We start from the raw sequence: 15,048 nt of genomic DNA on the forward strand, positions 1-15,048 counted from the left end.
GCTGAAGTAGCCTGCAGTGCTGCATTTAACCACAGGTCCAATACCATGAAGGGCTTTATAAGTGACGACTAGCGCCTTGAAGCGTATCCGGAGACCAATAGGCAGCCAGAGGGAATTGCATTGCTAGTTAGCGCGCAACGGAATTTAAAAAAACAAAACAAAACAGAATTTAAACCTATTTTCAAACCTGTGCTATGCTTTTAAGCCATACTATCTGTGTTCACGGGTTAAAAACAAACAGACCAATTAATTAGCAACGGGGAGCCCGCGAAGGAAGAAGCCATAGATCTTGCCCAGGTTAATTCTCTTCCACATGTCGTCCGTGCGTCAAAATACAGCAACAGGACCCTTCCAACGCTTAGGAAGGGGGCCTGCAGGGAAAGTTATAATTACCTATTTCTGATGCACGGCAAGGAAAGCAGATAAAATTTGCCTGCAAAGGTATTTAAAAAAAAAACCCATCTGGGCAGGCCAAGCCCAGGTGGATTTAGAAAAATGTAGCCTATCCCAGAGGTATATCTGGACTACGAAGAGGAAGGGGTGCAGAAAAGACGGGGGTCTTATGGGAGAAGCCCCCGCCCCCACCTTTTCTGAAAGTGTTGGAATAACCCTTCCAGGGAAAATCAATTTTATTTCAAGAGGATCACGGCTGCGTGTGGTTTTAAACACGCGCTGATATACTTTCTGATTATCTTGCTTCCTGAAATGCTCTTAAATCAACGGTTTTATAACCACGCTAGCTAAAGTGGAGGGCTGGATGGGCAGAAGGAATTTCTACTACTTGTAGAGGGGTGGAATGAAGATCACGTGAAGGGTTAATACTACTTTATAAGGCCTTGGTAAGGCCACACTTGGAATCCTGCAACCAGTTTCGGTCGCCACGATGTAGAAAAGATGTGGAGACTCTGGAAAGAGTGCAGAGAAGAGCAACAAAGATGATTAGGGGACTGGAGATTAAAACATACGAAGAACGGTTGCAGGAACTGGGTATGTTTAGTTTAATGAAAAGAAGGACTAGGGGAGACATGATAGCTGTCTTCCAATATCTCAGGGGTTGCCCCAAAGAAGAGGGAGTCAAACTATTCTCCAAAGCACCCGAGGGCAGGACAAGAAGCAATGGGTGGAAACTAATCAAGGAGAGAAGCAATTTAGGAGAAATTTCCTGACAGTGAGCACAATTAATCAGTGGAACAACTTGCCTCCAGAGGTTGTGAATGCCCCAACACTGGACGTTTTTAAGATGATGTTGGATAACCATTTGTCTGAAGTGGCGTAGGGTATCCTGCCTTAAGCAGGGGGTTGGACTAGACGACCTCCAAGGTCCCTTCCAAATGTCACTCTATTATTGATTTGGAGGCCAGCAGCCCACTATAAATGGGGGCAGGGAGAGATGCAGGCCAACATCGTACCCATTTGGGGGGGGGGGGAACAGGAAACTGGGAAGACATAATTTCAAGGAAGCGGCAGCCGAGTTATCTAGAATTAAGGAGATGTTTGAATCAATCGGAAAGGATTTGCCTTCAGAAGGCGCACATGCTCCATTCTGCTCCAGCAAAGGTTGGAGCCTCTTTGTCTGGGAAGGTATATAAGAGTGGATGGCTAACATTTCTGTCATTGCATGCTCAAAGCGCATGCAGGCGTGCCCACACCAATAATGCAATGCATGCGCTCTCCCCCCACTCCTCTACACATGCACTCACAACGCCCCCTGCCCCCTTCTGGGCCTAGCAGGCGCCCCCAGGACCAAAAACAGGCCGCCAAGGGGGTGCTGCACCCCCCACACACACATTCTCCTCCACCCCCATCCATGTGCACAAATCTCCCACATGCGCCTAGCCCCCCCCCCCGCACACGCGTGGCAGAGACCCGAAACTCAGCTGGCCAATGGGAGGTGCGCGTGTATGCGTGGTGCTGAGCTGAGCTGGGGCGACAGCTCATGTGCCCACAGAGAGGGGCTCCGTGTGCCTTGCGTGCCACCGGTTCGCCATCCCAGGTCTATAAGATGGCTTGCCTTGAGCCGGGGGTTGGACTAGAAGGCCTCTGAGGTCCCTTCCCCGCCTGATAGCCCTATGATTTCTCTTTCTAAAGAGAGGCTGGGGGGGCTGTTTTATGGACACAAAAGCTCGTCAACAGCCTGGTCAAGGCAAAGGACAAAGCCATAAATCCTCCCTCCCAGCCGATGCGGGTCTTCCCAGGAGATTCTGCCCTGCTCCTTTGATTTATCCGAAGGTTTTCCGGGGAAGGAAAGCTCAAGAAATGGAACCGATGAGGAATGGAGGCGCAGGGGAGGAAGGAGCGAGGACCATAATGGCTGCGATCAATATTTTATGGCTTCAACTCGGACTGTCGGAAGGGCAGGAAGCTCAAGTTTTCCCAGAGATCTGTTTTAGCTCGATCCTTGCAAATAATTCCTTGTGCGCCCAACCGTACTTGGCCAATAATCTGACGATTCTATAATTCTACCGTGTCTTATTTTCTTCCGACCCCTGAAATAAGTGCTTGGTCTTATTTTCGGGGAGGCCTTATTATTATTATTATTTTTGTAATTTATTTTATCAATTTCATATATACATTCACATTATATGATCTCATGACTGTTATTAATAATATGCATTTATATCAATTTTTCCTACTGTTGACATATACTTAGATCCATCTTATCTTACAACGGTCCTACTTCTTCTTCCTCCCTCCCTCTTCCTTCCCTCGTTTCTTCTCTCCTACTCCCCTTCCTTCCCTCCCTCCTTCCCCTTCCCTCCTTCTCTCCTTCCCTCCTTCCTTCCCTCCTTCTTTTCTCCTTCTCTCCTTCCTTCCCCCTTCCTTCCCCCCTTCCTTCTCTCCTACATTCCCTCCTTCCTTCCCTCCTTTCTTCTCTCCTTCCTTCCTCCTTTCTTCTCTCCTCCTCTCCTTGCTTCCCTCCTTCCTTCCCTCCTTTCTTCTCCTTCTCTCCTACATTCCCTCCTTCCTTCCCTCCTTCCTTCCTCCTTTCTTCTCTCCTTCCCTCCTTTCTTCTCTCCTCCTCTCTTGCTTCCCTCCTTCCCTCCCTCCTTTCTTCTCTCCTTCTCTCCTACATTCCCTCCTTCCTTCCCTCCTTCCTTCCCTCCTTTCTTCTCTCCTTCCTTCCCTCCTTCCTACCCCCCTTTCTTCTCTTTCTTCTCTCCTTCCTTCCTTCCTCCTCTCCTTTCCCTTCTCTCCTTCCCCTTCCTCCCCTTTACCCTTCCCTTGTTATTTTTGAGGTGCAGGAGACGGCGAGCGTGGTCACCTCATGGCTACTGCTATGTTGCAATGTTTTCGGGGAGGGCTTATTTTAGCGTATGCGCTCCAAAGCCCGATTGGGCTTATTATCCGGGGAGGTCTTATTTTGGGGGGAAACAGGGCATGTTAATAGAATTGCCTTCTATTAGGAGGCAAGGAGGAGAAAGGAGAGGAATAGGAGAAAGGGAAAGGCAGAGGAAGAATGGGAGGGAATGTAAGAGTAGGAAAGAGGGGAGGAATGGGAAGAAGAGGGGAAGGGTAAAGGGGAGGAAGGGGAAGGAGAGAAGGGAAAGGAGAGGAGGAAGGAAGGAAGGAGAGAAGAAAGAGAAGAAAGGTGGGTAGGAAGGAGGGAGGGAAGGAGGGAAGGAAGGAAAGAAAGGAGGGAAGGAAGGAGAGAAGAAAGGAGGGAAGGAAGGAGGGAATGTAGGAGAGAAGGAAGGGGGGAAGGAAGGAGGAAAGGAAGGGGGAAAGGAAGGAGAGAAGGAGAAAAGAAAGGAGGGAAGGAAGGAAGGAGGGAAGGAGAGAAGGAGGGAAGGAGAGAAGGAGGGGAAGGAGGGAGGGAAGGAAGGGGAGTAGGAGAGAAGAAAGAGGGAAGGAAAGAGGGAGGGAGGGAAGAAGAAGTAGGACCGTTGTAAGATAAGATGGATCTATGGGATGATAAAAAAGCAATCTTCAAGTATATTGTCAACAGTAGGGAATATGTTACATATTAATACATATTATTAATAGTTATGAGATCATATAATTGTGAATGTATATATGAAATTGATAAAATAAAAAAAATAAAAAAAAAGAATTGCCTGGATACCCATTTCAGCAGGAAAGGAAGAAAGATCCCTCAAAGGGTAGACTTACAAGTTACCTGATATTGGAGAGCAGCTGCCCGAAATGGGAGGAGGGGGGGGGTCAAGCAGGGAATTAGCCTGGCGGTTAAAAACACTGAGCATGGAGAACTGAGACCCGGGTTCCGAGACCTGAGCTCCTGTTCTTCCTTCAGCTCCTGCTCACCGAGCAGTTCAAATGCGTGCAAATGCGAGTAGATAAATAGGTACCACTTTGGTGGGAAGCCAACCGCATAGAGAGTCACGGTGGCGCAGTGGCTAGAATGCAATATTGCAGGCAGACTCTGCCCACTGCCAGGAGATCGATTTTGATCAAGGTTGACTCAGCCTTCCATCCTTCCGAGGTGGGTGAAATGAGGACCCAGACTGTGGGGGACGATATATGCTGACTCTGTAAACCGCTTAGAGAGGGCTGAAAGCCCTATGAAGCGGTATATAAGTCTAACTGCTATTGCTAAAAGCATCCATCTCTCCCGGTAAGGAATCCGTGAACATAGGATGGTGCCAGCATGAGTGCCCATCTCTTTTTGTGCTCTGAATATTTCAGACTGAGCCAAATGCCATGAAACGAAAGGTACATTAATGGCGCTATGTTTGATGGCCTTCACCTTCACCGAGCCTATATTTAGCATCGTTGTGGCGCTCTCAAAGCAACGGTCGTAAATTTAGATCAGAGGGTGAGCCGGGAGTGCGTCGTGGCTGCTGGCAAAGAGACAACAGAAGAGCGTCCAAATACACAAGACGGATTAACTACCCAGGGACCCGTCTCTAAATCCTGGTCCGTACATTCCTTTAAGCCAGGATTTTTGTCTCCACGCTGAAGGAACAAGACATCCTCAAAAGTTGTTGGAATTAGCCACAAAGAGACAGGAACAATCACAAGTGCAATGCAATCCTAAGTTGCGTTAACGGAGGGATGCAATCAAGATCAAGTGAGGTATTAATACCACTCTATAAAGCCTTAGTAAGGCCACACCTAGAATACGGCATCCAGTTTTGGTCACCACACTATAAAAAAGAGGTTGAGACTCTAGAAAAAGTGCAGAGAAGAGCAACCAGGATGATGAGGGGACTGGAGGCTAAAACATACGATGGACAGTTGCAGGAACTGGGCATGGATAGTCTAGTGGAGAGAAGGACCAGGGGAGACAGGAGAGCAGCCTTCCAATATTGGAGGGGCTGCAATAGAGAAGAGAGGGATCAAGCTATTTTCCAAAGCACCCGAAGGCCAGGCAAAGAATAATGGATGGAAACTGAACAAGGAGAGATTCAACCTGGAAATGAGGAGGAGGAGGAGGAGGAGGAGGAGGAGGAGGAGGAGGAGGAGGAGGAGGAGGAGGAGGAGGAGGAGGAGGAGAAGGAGAAGGAGAAGGAGAAGGAGAAGGAGAAGGAGAAGGAGAAGGAGAAGGAGAAGGAGAAGGAGAAGGAGAAGGAGAAGGAGAAGAAGAAGAAGAAGAAGAAGAAGAAGAAGAAGAAGAAGAAAGAAGAAGAAGAAGAAGAAGAAGAAGAAATTCAAAGGCCAGACAAGGAATAATGGATAGAAACTGAACAAGGAGAGATTCAATCTGGAAATAAGGAGGAGGAGGAGGAGGAGGAGGAGGAGGAGGAGGAGGAGGAGGAGGAGGAGGAGGAGGAGGAGGAGGAGGAGGAGGAGGAGGAGGAGGAGGAGGAGGAGGAGAAGAAGAAGAAGAGAAGAAGAAGAAGAAGAAGAAGAAGAAGAAGAAGAAGAAGAAGAAGAAGCAGAAGAAGCAGAAGAAGCAGAAGAAGAAATTCAAAGGCCAGACAAGGAAGAATGGAGGGAAACTGAAGAAGGAGAGATTCAACCTGGAAATAAGGAGGAATTTCCTGACAGTGAGAACAATCAATCCATGGAACAGAAGTTGCCTTCGGAAGTTGTGGGAGCTTCATCCCTGGAGGTTTTCAAGAAGAGACTGGACTGCCGTCTGTCAGAAATGGTGAAGGGTCTCCTGCTTGGGCTGCGGGGCTGGACTAGATGACCTACAAGGTCCCTTCCGACTCTATAAATCTCTATTTCCTAGCTGTGTGTTGTGACGAAAGAGGCACTGAGTCATCATTAGGTGTAGCTGAGAACATCAAACTGCCTCTCGGAAATAAATTAAGACATTTGGGGAATGTCTTAATTTATTCCTCTGGGGCTTCTCATCCTGTCTGTCCTGGGGTGCCTTTTAGAGGTAGTTAGATAAAGGGGGGGGGGGTGAAAATCCCACTCCTTAATCATTCTCTCCTTCTCCTTCAAAGAGCAGCAGCTAACGATGGCTTGACAATGTACTGCGTAGCCCACGACAGCTGCAACCTGGAGCCAAATTAAGAGGATTTTTTTAACCAAAACAAATTATTTACTCTTTGAAACGTTTTTTGGAAGGATGCGATGGCTGTGACGGGGCGGCATGGAAGGATGGAGTGAGAAAGTTGAGACTGAAACTTAGAGAGGACTAACAGTGGAATCTATCCTCTCCGAAAGTGGATGTATGGAGCTACATATGAGCCGTGGTGGCGCGGTGGTGGGAGTGCAGTACTGCAGGCTACTTTTGCCGGCTGCCGGCTGCCTGCAGTTTGGCAGTTCGAATCTCACCAGGCTCCAGGTTGATTCAGCCTTCCATCCTTCTGAGGTGGGTAAAATGAGGAGCCAGATTGTTGGGGGGCAAGAGGCTGACTCTATAAGCCGCTTAGAGGAGGCTGTTAAAGCACTGGGAAGTGGTATATAAGTCTAAGTTTTAAGTGGGAAGGAAAGAAGGAAGGGGGGAGGGAGGGAGGGAGGAAGCACTGTGAAGCAGTATATAAGTCTAAGTGCTAAGTGGGAAGGAAGGAAGGAAGGAAGGAAGGAAGGAAGGAAGGAAGGAAGGAAGGAAGGAAGGAAGGAAGGAAAAAAGGAAGGAGGGAGGGAGGGAGGGAGGAAGGAAGGAAGCACTGTGAAGCAGTATATAAGTCTAAGTGCTAAGTGGGAAGGAAGAAAGGAAGGAGGGAGGGAGGGAGGGAGGAAGGAAGGAAGGAAGGAAGGAAGGAAGGAAGGAAGGAAGGAAGGAAGGAAGGAAGGAAGGAGCCCTTCTCCAGCAGCAATCAGAAACCAAGTCACTCCAAGGCCTGACAGGCAAGACACCAAAATATAAACTCACAGCAAACTGTACTCCTTACTAGCACTGATGGTGTTACCTAGTTGGGTAATGAAATGTCTGCAAGAAAACAAGCAAGCTCCGAGAAGCACCAAGGATTCCACAGTCCTCCTCGTGTTCTTCTCCAAACCCCCACTCCCTTCTAGCACTGACGATGTTACCTAACTGGGTCACGAAACGTCTGCAAGAAAACCACCAAGCTACGAGAAGCACCAAGGACCCCATCAGGTCAACCCTGACCTGCAAATATTCTCCTTTATCTGTACAACCCCCCCTCCCCTCCAATTTTCCCCCCCACCCACCCCTCAATTACCTCCATTTCCATGCAGTGGGCTTCCACCTTCTGCACCAACTCCTCGGCCTCTCGCACGCGGAAGCTGAGCTGCGGGGAGTGCTCCGACGGGTTCAGCTCGCTGTCGTAGAATTCCAGAATGGATCTCATGCCATCGCGGGCCTGGGAAAGAGTAGAAGGAAGGAAGAACAAACAGGAAGGGGGAAAAAAAACCTGTTCAGTTTCCATTCAATGCACTTTGGCCACACAAGGGACGCTTCCATTCCCCCCCCCCCCGGACACTTTTTCCCGCGGTTGAACAATTCATCAGCGGGACGACTCGCCTTCGGAGGTTGTGAGTGCTCCATTCCTGCAGCTTTTTCAAGAAGGAAAATTGGACCGCCATTCGCCTGAAAGGGTAAGTAGGGTTTGGAGCGGGGAAGTTGGACTAGATCAGTGTTTCTCAACCTTGGCAACTTGAAGATGTCTGGACTTCAACTCTCAGAATTCCCCAGCCAGCATCCGCTGGCTGGGGAATTCTGGGAGTTGAAGTCCGGACATCTTCAAGTTGCCAAGGTTGAGAAACACTGGACTAGATGACCTCCAAGGTCCCTTCCAACTCTGTCGTTCCGTTATCCTCTTCTGCGAGAATCTAGCTTCGTCTTTTGGGCCAACCAGGCTCTAGAGCCATGATGGTGAACTTCTAGCAAAGCGTGCCAGAGGTAGCACTCAAAGCCCTCTCTGTGGGCACGTGCGCCATCGCCAGCTGGTCTTCTGGTTTACAGCATGCATGTGGCCATTTTGGGCTGTTTTCCAAGCCGTTTTTGGGGTCAAAAACAGGCTCGAAAAAAGGCCTGAAAATTCCCTAAAAAACAGCCCGGAAAATGGTCTGTTTTCAGGCCGTTTTCCAGGGAATTTTCTGGCCGTTTTTTGGGTCACAAACAGGCTCGAAAAAAGGCCTGAAAATTCCCTGAAAAACAGCCCGGAAAATGGTCTGTTTTGGGGCTGTTTTCAGGCCATTTTCCAGGGAATTTTCTGGCTGTTTTTGGGGTCACAAACAGGCTCGAAAAAGGCCTGAAAATTCCCTGAAAAACGGCCCAGAAATGGTCTATTTTGGGCCTATTTTCAGGCCATTTTCCAGGGAAATTCCAGACTGTTTTTTGGGTCAAAAAACAGGCTCAAAAAAAGGCCTGAAAATTCCCTGAAAAACGTCCCTGAAAATGGTCTGTTTTGGGACTGTTTTCAGGCCATTTTCCAGGGAATTTTCTGGCTGTTTTTGGGGTCACAAACAGGCTCGAAAAAAGGCCTGAAAATTCCCTGAAAAACGGCCCAGAAATGGTCTATTTTGGGGCTATTTTCAGGCCATTTTCCAGGGAAATTCCAGACTGTTTTTTGGGTCAAAAAACAGGCTCAAAAAAAGGCCTGAAAATTCCCTGAAAAACGTCCCTGAAAATGGTCTGTTTTGGGACTGTTTTCAGGCCATTTTCCAGGGAATTTTCTGGCTGTTTTTGGGGTCACAAACAGGCTCGAAAAAAGGCCTGAAAATTTCCTGAAAAACGGCCCGGAAAATGGGCTGGTTTGGGGCTGTTTTCCAGGGAAATTCCAGGCCGTTTTTTGAGCTGTTTTTGGCCCCAAAACCAGCTGGAAAACCGCACAAAAAAACAGCCCCCAAAAGCAGCCAAAAACAGATGTATGTGCACGCCAGCCAGCTGGTCTTCGGGTTTCCAGGCACGCACATGCACACACGTTCTGGTTTGAGCACTCAGTGCCGAACAAGTTTGCTCTCGCTGCTCTGGAGTTTGCACACCTCCATAACGTTTTTACCCGGAGATGTTCTTTAACCGTTTTGGCTTTTCAGGCCATCCTGAATTTATAGCCTCCCCCTCCTCTGTCCTCCTCGGATAAACAATTAGGAAGCACTTGAGGCTTGACAGCCCATCTTGAAGCCTGCTTGGAATCCAGGTGGAAAAGCGGAGGCCGGTTTCCCCAAAAGCGACAGTGTCTGATGTGCGACCCTCCCCATCAGTCATCCCTTGACGAGAGGAAGCTGAGTAATCAAAGCGCCTTGGCAACTCCCTCCCGTCTCAGCGGCTGTGACTTCCAGGAGACGCAGTTCGCGATGTTAGCTTAGCAAACAACCGGCTACACTCGGGTCTCCATAATTCAGATGACAAATCGGTGGGCAGAGGGAGTTCAGATCACAGAGGAGGGCAACACAAGGAGGACATTTTCACCATGCCGTTGTCAGGGTTCCAAACAGCATCCAAAATTAAATCGGAGTCCGAGGCAAAGGATTCCTCAAAGTTCCAATTTATGAAGAGAGACATGTTGGCACATTTGGGGAAACCCGAATCTGAAAGCTTCCCGAGGTGCCGAGGTGGCGCAGTGGTTAAATGCAGCACTGCAGGCTACTTCAGCTGACTGCAGTTCTGCAGTTCGGCGGTTCAAATCTCACCGGCTCAGGGTTGACTCAGCCTTCCATCCTTCCGAGGTGGGTAAAATGAGGACCCGGATTGTTGTTGGGGGCGATATGCTGACTCTGTAAACCGCTTAGAGAGGGCTGAAAGCCCTATGAAGCGGTATATAAGTCTAACTGCTATTGCTATTCCCCACCCAGTTGAAAGTTCATGATCTTGCCACCCACACCCACAGGTCCATCACATGGTCCAATCTCCCACTGCCATGCTGGCAGCTTCCACCCATCCAGTTCCAGTCAGGTGCAGAGGTGCAGAGACAAAGGATGACCTTGGCTTTCTAGAAAGAATGTTGTTATGGCTGCATAGCATCTAACTCCGTACAATCTCCCCCTCCCATTTTCCCACAATAGAAAATGTAGAGTAGAATAATAGAAAGTGTGGCAGGCCAAAGATCCAAAAGGAAATATGACTGCAGGCCTGACAGCAGGGGGTTTTCATGGGTGTGACACAAAGAACATATGGACATTTTTCAAAGCATCTTCAGGTGTGAATTATGAATGTGGGGGGAAGAAAGTCCTATGAGATCACTTTCATCTTTCATCTCCATTCTCACCAAATGATCCTACCATCTCAAGCTTGCAGGGATGAGTAGCCTACTCAGAAGGTCAGCAATCACACATCAGGGTGACGTGATGGCATCCTCTAATATTTTGAGGGGCTGTCACAGAGAAGAGGGGGGTCAAGCTATCCTCCAAAGCACCGGAAGGCAGGACAAGAAGCAACGGATGGAAACTAACCAAGGAGAGAAGCAACCTGGAATTAAGGAGGGACTTCCTAACAGTGAGGACAATTAACCAGTGGAACTGCTTGCCACCAGAGGTTGTAGGTGCTCCATCACTGGAGCTTTTGAAGAAGAGAAGGGACAACCATTTGATTAGGATGGTATAAGTCTCCTGCCTTGGTCGTCTGGATTCTTCTGGAGAACTTCCATGGCTAGACACACAGAAAGGTCTTTGAGGATTTCTACGGTCCTCCAGAAATTCAGCCTAGAAATAGCAATAGCAATAGCAGTTAGACTTATATTCCGCTTCATAGGGCTTTCAGCCCCCTCTAAGCGGTTTACAGAGTCAGCATATCACCCCCACAGTCTGGGTCCTCATTTCACCCACCTCGGAAGGATGGAAGGCTGAGTCAACCTTGAGCCGGTGAGATTAGAACCGCTGAACTGCAGATAACAGTCATCTGAAGTGGCCTTGCAGTGCTGCACCCTAACCACTGCGCCACCTCGGCTCTATAATAAGAAGGGATGTCCTCAGTGAGAACAATTAAGCAGTGGAACATCTTGCCTCCAGAAGTTGTGGGTGCTCCATCAGTGGAGGATTTCAAGAAAAGACTGGACAGCAATTTGTCTTGAAATTGTATCTCCCGCTTGAGCAGGGGGTTGGACTAGAAGACCTCCAAAGTCCCTTCCAACTCTTGTTATTGTCTAGATATCAAACAGCATTCGGGATCAAACAGACCCACCAGCAACAATTAATACAACCCACCCAAGATAACTAATAGGAGAGACTCACTGTGCATTGATTACTTTGCATTGTCTATTAATTCTATCAATTGCTTTGTGATTTTCTATTAATTCTATCAATTGCTTTGCGATTTTCTATTGAAAAGAGTACAATAAAAATCAGCTACAGCTCTTCTCTCAACTTCTGATTTCAGTGACACTTCCAGATTGTTCTCTCTTTGCAAAAGTGGGCCCCCAAACGAGTAAAAAAAAAAAAAAGGCTAAATTTGCGTATTAATTGTATACTTATTCATACAGTTCATTTGGACTTTCCTAGCATTATTGCCCCTTATGCTGTTTTCCTTTTATCGTTTCCTTCCACGATCCAGGCTATTTGACAGTGAGTGTCTAATTAGTTGTTGGCCACACAAAAAATCAATGGAAACAAAATTAAAGTTACAAATCTAACTAAAGTCAATCAGATATCTGTGGGGAAAACTTGTTCCAGGGAGAAAGTTTATATAGTGTCATAATTTTATTGAAATCCTATATCTTCCTATTGACTTTTATTGTTTCAAGCGAGATGCTGGAATTATCATTATTAGAGTCTTGGTGTTGCTTGCAGGTCAAAAAAAAAATGGACTTTTCCCTTTTATAAACAAGCTGTAATTGTCTTCTTTATTGACCCATAAATCTCTAAGCTGACTCCCTTCACTACAGTTCCATTACATTACTATTTTCCGAAGTGAAAATACAGCCTCTCCCTGTTTTATTTAATTTATTTTGTTTTTAGAGAAATTGTTTTGTCATTAGCGGCAAAAGAGGAAGAACATGGACTGGTCTTTCTTTCGTAATAACTTTTTAATGACAAATTCTAGTCACAGTTAAATTTGCTCTCTTTCCAGCCGAGTGCACTTCAGCTGTTAATTTAAAAGCAAAACTACAGCTCGTTCATTTTTATTTTATTTTTGACATTAGCGAAACGAACAGGCTAAAAACGCCGTGTTGGAAAACAGAACTATGATTATGTTTTCAGCCAAGTGGTTGAAAGTAAGAGCACAGAAGCAGTTTTGCTCCTGAAAAACCGAATTCATACTTTGATTAATTGGCAATGATTTAAGGAGAAGATTAATACATCGTTCTCGTTATTGGAAAACTTAGCGAAGGGGGGAAAAAAAATCTGCCTCTTGTGATGAGTTAAGATATTTAGTTGTACGATAAGAAATATTTTTAGCAAAGCATCTGTATTTTTAACTTGAGCATAAAAACGGCTTTCAGAAAAATTAGTGCAATGAATCTTGATATTTCTGGGTGCCAGTTGCAAAGAATGGGAGAAATTTAACTTAATCTATAAAACCATCACTGGCTCCCAAAAGCACTGAATATAAGCAACCCCCCCCCCCTCCCTCCCCAATGTTTCCTTCCAAAGGCGGCTTCATTTAATTTCAGCTCAAAATGTGTTTGGCAATTAACATTTTTACACAATCGTATTTATGATCTCCATGCATCAAAAGCCCTGCGAAATTCTTCGGTCTCACACGACAAAATTATGACGTTTATTTTTGTTCTGTTTTTTGTAAATGCAAAGAGGGTTTGAAAAGTCCTCAAGCACTGGTTTTATTATCAAATTTTACACCACTGTGAAGCTGGGGAGAACAGAGGTCCCCATCGGCGTTCACCAATTCACCAGTCTTTGACTTAAAACCGTTCATTCAGTGACAATTCAAAGTCAAAATGGCATTGGAAAAAAGTGACATGATCTTTTTCACACTTGTTTGATTGTTGGGGGGCAAGAGGCTGACTCTGTAAACGGCTTAGAGAGGGCTGTAAAGCACTTTGAAGCGGTATATGTCTAAGTGCTAAATGAGAAAGGAGGGAGGGAGGAACTGAGAGAGATGAAGGAGAGCATGAGGGAGGGAGCTGAGTGGCTGAGATTCTGAGCTTGTCAATCACAGCAGTTCGGTGGTTTGAATCCCTAGTGACACATAATGGAGCGAGCTCCCGTGACTTGTCCCAGCTTCTGCCAACCTAGCCGTTCGAAAGCAAGTAAAAAATGCAGGTAGAAAAATAGGAACCACCTTTGGAGGGAAGGTAACAGCGTTCCGTGAGCCTTTGGTGTTGAGTCATGCCCGCCACATGACCACGGAGACGTCTTCGGACAGCGCTGGCTCTTCGGCTTTGAAATGGAGATGAGCACCGCCCCCTAGAGTCGGGAACGAGTAGCACATATGTGCGAGGGGAACCTTTACCTTTACATAACTTTCTTCACTATACAAGGCAGTCGGTAAGCGAAGGCTGCGTACAAGTGGATCTCCAGGAAACAGAGCCCCCTAGAGTCGGGAACGACTAGCACATGTGTGCGAGGAGAACCTTTACCTTTACTTTAGAAAAACAGGTATAAGGAGAATAGGAAGTAAACTTGTGGGAGTGAATGTTGAAAGGAGCCAATTCCTGGGTTTTTTAGAGTGGCATTCCGAGAAAGCAAAAAAAAATTTGTTGGCTCCTGCGATTAAATGAGAAATACCTTTGATATCAGAAGTGCCCCAAAATGGAATGACTCATGGCTCAAATCTCATTTGGGGGTGAGGGGAGGGAGGGAGGGGGAAGCTGCAAGAAAAGTACATTTTGTAAGAAGTGGAATCTAATAAAATTGCTTATCTAGGCCCTTTTTTAAAAATATGTGTGATTTTTTTAAAAAAAAACCTCCATTCCAAAGTTTGCGGAATGCAAAACCCTTGCAAAAGTAGAAAACCGACAAGGGGAAACCAGCCTTGTATTAGAAAGTCTCTCATCTGCAGATTTCGATAAATTGGGTGATGTTGCTTGCATTTGGCCCAAAGTCGCCCAGTTGGCTTTCATGCCTAAGGCAGGACTAGAACTCACCACTTCCTGCTGATTGGCCCAAAGTCGCCCAGTCGGCTTTCATGCCTAAGGCAGGACTAGAACTCAACACTTCCTGTTGATTGGCCCAAAGTCGCCCAGTTGGCTTTCATGCCTAAGGCAGGACTAGAACTCACCACTTCCTGCTGATTGGCCCAAAGTTGCCCAGTTGGCTTTCATGCCTAAGGCAGGACTAGAACTCAACACTTCCTGTTGATTGGCCCAAAGTCGCCCAGTTGGCTTTCATGCCTAAGGCAGAACTAGAACTCACCACTTCCTGCTGATTGGCCCGGTTGGCTTTCATGCCCAAGGCAGGACTAGAACTCCCCATCTTCCCACTCTTCTAGGCTGCTGCCTTCTCCACGAGACCAAACTGGCTTTCCCCTTGGCACCTAGACCTGGCAGCCATGCATATGCAACCTTGCTGACAATCACACGCTGCCCAAGACCGAACGGGCATATTGAACAGCTATGGCATCTGGGCGCCAAAGAGCAGCAGAGTTAACCAGGCAGATAAGAGATTTTAATTGTAGCTAATGTCCAAGTAATACTCCAATTACGCCGAGACAATGCTGGATCGGTTGCCAATTGTTAGGCCAGCGAAAGAACTTCCGTAATTACAATTAATCAGGATGGGTGGCTTGTGTGAGCCACGACAATAAAGACCAGCCGAGCATTTAGCCCCCAAAATGCTCACACGGAAAGAAAAAAGAACCAGCCAGGCGGATTTTACCTTTTAACTTCTAAA

The 15,048-nt window shown here is 46.9% G+C and overlaps 1 protein-coding gene across 1 annotated transcript in view; it reads right to left on the reverse strand.

Annotated features, from left to right (window-relative positions):
* MAD1L1 (mitotic arrest deficient 1 like 1) overlaps positions 1–15,048 on the reverse strand; it is a 428,801-nt gene that overhangs the window by 246,845 nt on the left and 166,908 nt on the right. The window contains exon 12 of the mRNA XM_087729234.1: positions 7,542–7,682. Coding sequence (XP_087585360.1) covers positions 7,542–7,682 — 141 coding nt within the window. The remainder of the gene's footprint in view (positions 1–7,541; positions 7,683–15,048) is intronic.

This window comes from Thamnophis sirtalis, unplaced genomic scaffold (genome assembly GCF_051295495.1).
Source record: "Thamnophis sirtalis isolate CommonGarterSnake01/CBP01778 unplaced genomic scaffold, rThaSir2_p1.2 scaffold_14, whole genome shotgun sequence".
NCBI classification, from domain to species: Eukaryota; Metazoa; Chordata; class Lepidosauria; order Squamata; family Natricidae; genus Thamnophis; species Thamnophis sirtalis.